General features: G+C 37.2%; 2 protein-coding genes across 2 annotated transcripts; both read right to left on the bottom strand.

Moving 5' to 3' along the window:
- Nucleotides 1-286: 286 nt before the first annotated feature.
- Nucleotides 287-2,042, bottom strand: LOC147475270 (uncharacterized). Its single transcript, XM_086582490.1, has 2 exons — nt 1,209-2,042; nt 287-1,126 (listed from the first exon to the last, which is right to left on the bottom strand). Exons 1-2 carry the CDS (start codon nt 1,227-1,229, stop codon nt 581-583), a joined length of 567 nt encoding a protein of 188 aa, XP_086438616.1. The 5' UTR covers nt 1,230-2,042; the 3' UTR covers nt 287-580.
- Nucleotides 2,043-4,386: 2,344 nt separating this feature from the next.
- Nucleotides 4,387-6,079, bottom strand: LOC147475269 (GDSL esterase/lipase At4g26790-like). Its single transcript, XM_086582489.1, has 3 exons — nt 5,608-6,079; nt 5,014-5,500; nt 4,387-4,611 (listed from the first exon to the last, which is right to left on the bottom strand). The coding sequence occupies exons 1-3, from the start codon at nt 5,974-5,976 to the stop codon at nt 4,418-4,420; spliced, it is 1,050 nt and encodes a 349-aa protein (XP_086438615.1). The 5' UTR covers nt 5,977-6,079; the 3' UTR covers nt 4,387-4,417.
- Between the last annotated feature and the right edge of the window lie 2,222 nt (nt 6,080-8,301).

Below are 8,301 nucleotides of genomic sequence, written 5' to 3'. Positions count from 1 at the left end.
GCTGAAACGATCACTGCAGTAAAACACTCACTCCAGCTCTAAGAACTATACAACAACTCGATCACTCGAGCCCAAAGCTCTCTAGAATCACAATCTTATTGATCTTGCAAAACATACACTTCTAAGTTCAAATCAAATGCAGCAGATATCACAACATCAGGCAATTGCATTCAGGACATAAGGGAAAGGAATAAGGCGAATACACATGCATCTTATAAATGTAAAAAATGAACTGCCTAAACAAAATTAGGAACCCAGTTCATATACTAACCGAGCTATTGGGACATCCCAGAAAACCAACTCGGTTAGCACGATAGCAAAATCATACTGAACTGCCCAGAACATTCCGGAAAACCAGTTCGTCCAATTACAAAAATTAAAGCAGATAATAAAGGTGAACTGCCTAGGTCACCCCAGGTTATCAGCTCTTAATGTATCTAGCCCATGCCACGCAAAAACAATAAGGCGAACTGCCCAGGCAAACCCAGGAAACCAGTTATATTGTATCACAACCACTTAAAAACAGAAGCATCAAGGGAAACATTCAAAAACCTCACAACTCTCACAGAAGAAGAACAAATCAGACAACATGGTTCAAAGCTTCAGTCTGCAACACTTCTAAGTTCTCATGAACAACACCCTCAGCATCGGCAGGTAAGTCGGCAATTGGAGGTTCTAGAACGCCGGTAGGCTCTTCAGTTCGCTCAACAAAGATAACAATGGTAGATGGAGCAATACTTGCATCTCCAGGTACATCGAACTCAGTTGCACCTAGAGCCCCACGTTCGTGCTCTTCCTTCAGTTGAAGGTACGTCAATTCCAGTTCGTCATATTTTGCGCACAAGGTGTTGTACGCTTGCTGAGCTTTCTGGGCAACTCCTCTGCATGTCTTGGCATACTCTGTTACAGTAGCCAGCTTCTCTTTCAGCTCTTCCACAGAGTTGCCCATCACCGATCTCTCTAGTACGGCATTATTGTACATCTTCTTCACCTCCTCAAGTTCTCTTTTCTCTGCCACCTGAATGTCATACACATTTGCCAGTCCCTCTTTTACTTTTTCCAGCCATCCTTTCTCAGACTCGCTTATCTGAGCCATTTGCTTCAGCTTCTGGTAACCAGCTAGAAGCTACACAAATACAATACAAAAAGAACAGTTTCAGTTTCTAACAACCACTTACATGGCTAAGTCACTACAAGAAAAGACGTACCAAGCAATAAGCTAGATCCATCGCTCTCAGGTTCTCATCCAGTTCCTTGGCATCAATATCTTTTCTGTCACTGTCCACATCCAATAGACATGCATCAATAGGCGCATATTTATAACTACAATCTGACCTCTTCGCCAAGTGTTTTTTCCCAGACCTCGGGTTCACATAAACAAGGTTCTGATCCAGATCGTCGCCTTTCTATGAGGTCGCCTTGTCTGCTTCAGTGGCAGCGACCTTCCCCTTCCCTTTACCCCACACATCAACAGTCAGAGCCATCCCCTTGTCAAAATTGTCAAGGTCGGGTATGATCAGATCGACCCCACGCATCAACCTCGAGCTTCTACCCCCCCTTACCACTAGTTCGCTCAGGCGTGACACCATAACCACCCCCAACAGAACGATCTACAACCTTAGCTAGCTTGGCGACCCTAGTATCAGGCGCATCCGCTTTCCGCTTCACCAAGCTTCTCGGGCCACGGGGCACGAAACCTATTTCTTCCAAGTCCAGGGGAGAACCCTCCCTTGTTCTCTCCACCAGACCAATGCCCACACCGTCACCTCCACCTCTGTATACAGGACACCTTGCAGACCCACCCCCAGATTTTGAGTTTCCAATTCCACCCTCAGATCGCCCACACCCGCCACGGTTCTTGTTCCTTTCCTTTCTGGTAACAACGCCGCTGTTTCCCCTATCCATTATGCACTCAGTTGATGACTCACTATTAGCTTGACAACGAGCTCGCTTCTTTTGGTTCCTTCTCTTCAACCGTATTTCCCGACCTCCCCTCTCCACAAAGTAGTTCGCTACTTCGGGAAGCCTCGCCTGTTTTTGAGCTCGACTTAGTTTGGCAAACTTCTAAATCACACCACACTTAGTTCGCCTGGTAATAGCGACCTCTGCAAAACAACCAATTCATAAGTCAGTACAACACAACACATGTTTCTCAATATACAACAAAGAACACAGAAACATACCAACAAAATTACAGACCATAGTGTGGACACTAAACTCAGAAGCACAGTAGTTCCCAATTACCAGCAACAGCCTCTTCTCCCAGGGTTCGTTACTGACCCCATCTAGAACGCTAGACTTCCTAGTCAAGGTCTGTGAACTAAAGTTATTGGCCCTAGAACGCTTCACAACAAAATGTTCCATAATGTCAGCGACCTCAATGCGGTAATCACCACTCTCATCCAACAGGTCAAACCAAGAAATAAGGCTCAACCCCTTGGTTCTAACTCAGTTGAGTATAAACTCCCTCCCATCGGCCAATATCATATAACCTCCCTATTATTTAGGTCTTGTTAAATAACCTCCCTGCTTTCCAAAAAAGAGATAAAATCTAGTCTGTTTTTATTTACCATTTTATTTTATTTCCTTTTTTACCCTTTTGGGATTGAAATTTTCCCGACTATATGTAAATGTATTTTTACATAGTCATATATATATGTAAAACTATATTTGCATAGTCATTGGCGTTATAAAAACTTAAATTTACATAGTAACTTTTGGGTTTGAAAATTTCCCCCACAGAATATATGTAAATTTAATCTAAATAGGTTAAGAAGATTCTGTAATTTCATATTGTCATATGTAAATTTACATTTTCATATGAAAACTTAAATTTACATATGTAAATTTAAATTTTAATATGTAAAAATACTATGGATGTAAATTTAAATTTTCCTATGAAAAAAAATTTCATATGAAAATTTAAATTTAAATAGGTTAAGAAGACTGTGTAATTTTATATTGTCATATGTAAATACAAATTTACATAGGATGACGTAAGCCCGGTTTGTCCTTAAGCCGAAATTATAACTAAAGATTGATGACGTCATCCCAATTTTTCACAGGGGTATTTTGGTCTGTTTTGGTTTTGATGTTATGTTTAAAATAATAGGGAGGTTTTATGCATTTGTTCGCTCCTGGGGGGTTTTGTGTAACAATTTTTTGGTGAGGGAGATTAAACCAAGTTAGTAGTGTCATAAATCCTGAATCGGACTTTGGGTTTAATCTCCCTCACCAAAAAATTGTTACACAAAACCCCCCCAGGAGCGAACAAATGCATAAAACCTCCCTATTATTTAAAACATAACATCAAAGCCAAAACAGACCAAAATACCTCTGTGAAAACCGGGCTGACGTCATCAATCTTTAGTTATAATTTTGGCTTAAGGACAAATCGGGCTGACATCATCCAATTTAAATATGTATTTACATATGACAATATAAAATTACACAGTCTTCTTAACCTATTAAAATTTAAATTTTCATATGATTTTTTTTTTCATAGGAAAATTTAAATTTACATACATAGTATTTTTACATATTAAAATTTAAATTTACATATGTAAATTTAAGTTTTCATATGAAAATGTACATTTACATATGACAATATAAAATTACAGAGTCTTCTTAACCTATTTAGATTTAAATTTACATATATTCTGTGGGGGAAATTTTCAAACCCAAAAGTTACTATGTAAATTTAAGTTTTTATAACTCCAATGACTATGCAAATATAGTTTTACATATATATATATATATATGACTATGTAAAAATACATATACATATAGTCGGGAAAATTTCAATCCCAAAAGAGTAAAAAATGAAATAAAATAAAATGGTAAAATAAAAAAGACTAGATTTTATCTCGTTTTTTGGAAAGGAGGGAAGTTATTTAACAAGACCTAAATAATAGCGAGGTTATATGATATGGGCCGATAGGAGGGAGTTTATACTCAACTGAGTTAGAACCAAGGTGCTGAGCCTCATTTCTTGAATTCTGCTGAGCCTCATTTCTTGAATCCTGAATACAGGTAATGCTTGAGATGGCCGAATTTCTAGACACTAGGGTGAGGAATTCAGCACGTCACTGTAAAAGACTAGTAGAAGTGGTGATTACACTCCTACTAGAGATGACAAGGTCTTTAATATTGTTTTTCTTTTGAGAGCATCTAGAAGAGTAGGTCTTAGGCTGGCTTATTATAGACCCTCGATGCCCAATCAAAGTAGTTTTAATTGACATCCAGTTATATTCCTTCGGATATTTCAGAAAAATAATCGACAACAATGTAATGACGGTTGGATCCGATGTCCTAGAAGCATTAGTGAAACTTTGAAACAGCGAAACCTCCTGATCACCTACTTTCCAATTCATGCTAAAAAAACACTTCCTATAAAATTTTCTCATTCCAAACTCGATCATAAAAATTGAGCCAAACTAGTCTTCATTACATAATCTGCAATAATAAAATTTGTTTTCTCTGTTGGGTGGAAAGAATCCCAAAATACATATTTACTTGCATCCTTGCATGTTAAAGGGTTTAATTGATTGCATAGGTAACTCATCTCGATCAGTCCAGTTGCACAGCACGCTGTGGACACCTTCTCAAATCCTATTAAAGCCACAAGAATTTATTAGAACCATGTTTAGACTTTTAAGTTTTAATCATATGAAAGTTCTTTACCTTAAAAACATACAAATTCAGGGAAAAACACAAAGTACGAAACTGGCTTAGAAGTTAAAGTTGCAGATATATTCATTTAAATTGGCACAGAAGAAAGTTTTTTTATGCTTTTGTTAGGACTGTACGATTTTCTGTGTGATTAACAGTATAACTAGGAACATTGTGCAGAAACATGAGATGTGGACATGTGGTTATGCGACACCAAATAGCATATCTGACGGAATAATTCTTGTATACGTACGTTAAACATTCTTGAAAAGAGGTTTATATAGAAAATTCTATACGTACGTTAAACATTCTTGAAAAGAGGTTTATATAGAAAATTCTTACCATATTTAAGTGGGTTCTGAATCATATCAAGGACTATACCATAAGTGTTTGCAGTCACCACTTTGACCCCATTGAGTTCTTTGTTCATTTTCACAATCAAGTTATCTAGCTTCTTGTTAAAATCCTTTGCAACATCGTTATATTTCTCCAAACAGTTAGCTGAAGGACGACTTATGGTTCTCACCAATGGCACGCACCCCATGGGAGGAAGCCCGGTAATGGATATTTTTCGAGCTCCCAATCCATAGATGTCCTTCATAAATTTCACTGCGATCCCAAGCAAAAAGTCTTCATACTCACCAACGGTGAACACTGATGACCGGTTGGGGAAGACAAAATAATTCTCCAAGAAGTCATTTGTTCCTATGCTGATCAAATACAATGCCTCGCTTAGTATCACTTTGGCCTGTGCATCACCAAGATAGTTGCTCAATTTACCCTGGTAATCTTTGTAGTACTCCAGTTCCTTCCACAGAGGTATGACTGACTGCGAATCCAATATAAGAAAAATCATTGAAATCATGTACTATGTACTTAAGAGACTACTTTAGCTCAATACATCCTTGTTGATTTTCCAGGTGTTTGTGGACTTACCAATACATCGGAGGTAGCATTGTCATAACCAGTTCCAGCAGAAGCAAAACAAACTCCAGTGGCAAAATCCTTTATACTATATTGAGGGTCCAAATAAGCAGGAATAGTTGGCTTGCATCCAAAAGACTCAGAAATGAAGTCAGTAGGAAGCCTGCCATTTGAAAACCGGCCGGTAGGCACACCTCCAAAGAAATCTTTACCATAAGGCCTGAAATTACTTTTTAGTATCGTTGATATCTGATTGTTGTTTCCAGCATCGACAGTGGAGTCTCCAAAGACTATGACTGCTGGAACTTTTGCTCTTATTTTTCCTACAACGAGTAGTATTTGAACTAAAAGAAGAAGCCACTGAAAGGACTTCAGAGTCATTTTAATGTTCTGATAGCAAAATTAAGAAAGTGGTAGCTTATGTTTAAGACTAAAAAAGAAGTATATATGCGGCTTGCTTAGTAATTAATGACTGTTCCACTCTCTTTTACATGGTTTAGTATGATCCTCAAGTCTTGGAGTTGGGCAGCTAGTCCAGATCAGCCCTTCAGTTATACGTGTTTCAGTGAGAAATATTTGGTCAACAACTTCATAGTAGATCTGTTTTTGTTTTTATTAAAATTAAAATTTTATGCATCCCTCTGTGCATAGTGGTGAATTGGCTTTCTTGTGTTGGACGACCAAACGATGTATTGGAACTTGTGTGAAACTGTCAATAGATTAAGTAAGGACTTAAGGCTTCACTTGTACTGGATTCTTCAACTACCACCCTGAACGAACATTTGAGGCATTCCAAGAAGTTACACCCACCAAGAAATTTTTTCCCCGAGGAAGCTTGAGAACACTATTTAGCATATGCCTAACTTTAGTAGAAAACTACCCTTAAATCTCTTTGGCCGGGTTGCCTAAACCTAGGTTCGCAGTTTGGTTGGACTATAGTTTCCGATTTCCCACTACACGTGAGAATTCTAGTATGCGCCATATGTGTTACTTAAGTTCGAGAGGTGTGCCCATGTGGCATGTGCGCTTGTTCGTCTTCATGCAATACTGCATGTGTATGTGTGTAAGCTAGTGTGCGTCTGCTGACAGACAATAGGTTTAATCTCCCTGGTAATTAAATGGTTGCACAAAAAATCCCTGTAAGCAAACAAATGTATAAAGCCTCCATATTATTTAAAATATAATATCAAAGCCAAAACATATCAAAATACTCGTGAAAAAACCGGGCTGAAGTTATCAATCTTTACTTATAATTTTGGCTTAAGGACAAACCAGGCTGACGTCATCCTATGTAAATTTGTATTTACATATGACAATATAAAATTACACAATCTTCTTAACCTATTTAAATTTAAATTTTCATATGAAATTTTTTTTCATAGGAAAATTTAAATTTATATTTTGTCTGGTGTCGTCGGAAAATTTCAATCCCAAAAGTTACTATGTAAATTTAAGTTTTCATAGCTCCAATGACTATATAAATATAGTTTTACATATATATGACTATGTAAAAATACATTTACATATATTCTGTCACGTGTCGGAAAATTTTCAATCCCAAAAGTTATTATGTAAATTTAAGTTTTTATAGCTCCAATGACTATGCAAATATAGTTTTACATATATATATATGACTATGTAAAAATACATTTACATATAGTCGGGAAATTTTCAATCCCAAAAGGGTAAAATGGGAAATAAGATAAAATGGGAAATAAAAACAGACTAGATTTTATCTTTTTTTGGAAAGCAGAGAGATTATTTAACGAGAACTAAATAATAGGGAGGTTATGTGATATGGGTCGATGGGAGGGAGTTTATACTCAACCGAGTTAGAACCAAGGGGCTGAGCCTCATTTCTTGGTCTGCTGATGTGTGGTGATGTGCTTGGTATGTGTGGTTGCGCGCAAGGCCCAAAATATCGAATTCGGTGAATATTTTAGTGTACCCAAAAACCGATATATATATTGGATATATCAGAAATATCGGATATATCCATTTTTTTGGTGACCAATCCAAACTACCGAAAATATCGGATATATCGGAAGACATAATAGCAACCTTTATTTATCAAGAAAACCATAAAAAAATACTGACAAATAATTAACCACAATGTCATAATCTAATGTACTCAAAGTTTCAAATTACAAAATAGGATAAATAAGTTACATCAATACATAAACGAGTGACGTGGCTGGTCAACTTGCATACCCGCTTCTTGAATCCTAACTACTTCACAATACCCTACCCAAGTATATATAGAGTTATACCCACCGTCGAGAAATTATCGAACATGCCACTCATATTTTTGTATTGGAAATTCTAACATGATTCCAATTCGAGGAGTGTTGGTTTAAGTATACATTGGGCGCAATGCAACAAATCCAGGTGCAGTTCCAACAGATTCATAACTTGGATAGAGTTGTCCATATGTTGGTTCAGGTTGTGGTGTGCCATAAGGTTGTTGATCAACCCGCATCCAATATCCATATGAAGAACCATATGACGCACTACTCGCAGGGTGATTGATCATGCCACTAGAAGAATCGTTATCTCTTGATTGGTTGTATCCCCAACCACTACCATATACCCTCTCATTGCATGGTCGTGTGTCCCTGAACTCATACTCATTGCTTCAAAAATTAGAAAAATTAAACTAAATCCATATCAACATCATTTCGTATAATGTGTCATCGTTGTCTTCTT

This window comes from Coptis chinensis, chromosome 9 (genome assembly GCF_015680905.1).
Source record: "Coptis chinensis isolate HL-2020 chromosome 9, ASM1568090v1, whole genome shotgun sequence".
NCBI lineage: Eukaryota > Viridiplantae > Streptophyta > Magnoliopsida > Ranunculales > Ranunculaceae > Coptis > Coptis chinensis.
The sequence above is the reverse complement of the archived record's forward strand: the minus strand, read 5'-3'. Positions and strand labels throughout refer to the sequence as shown.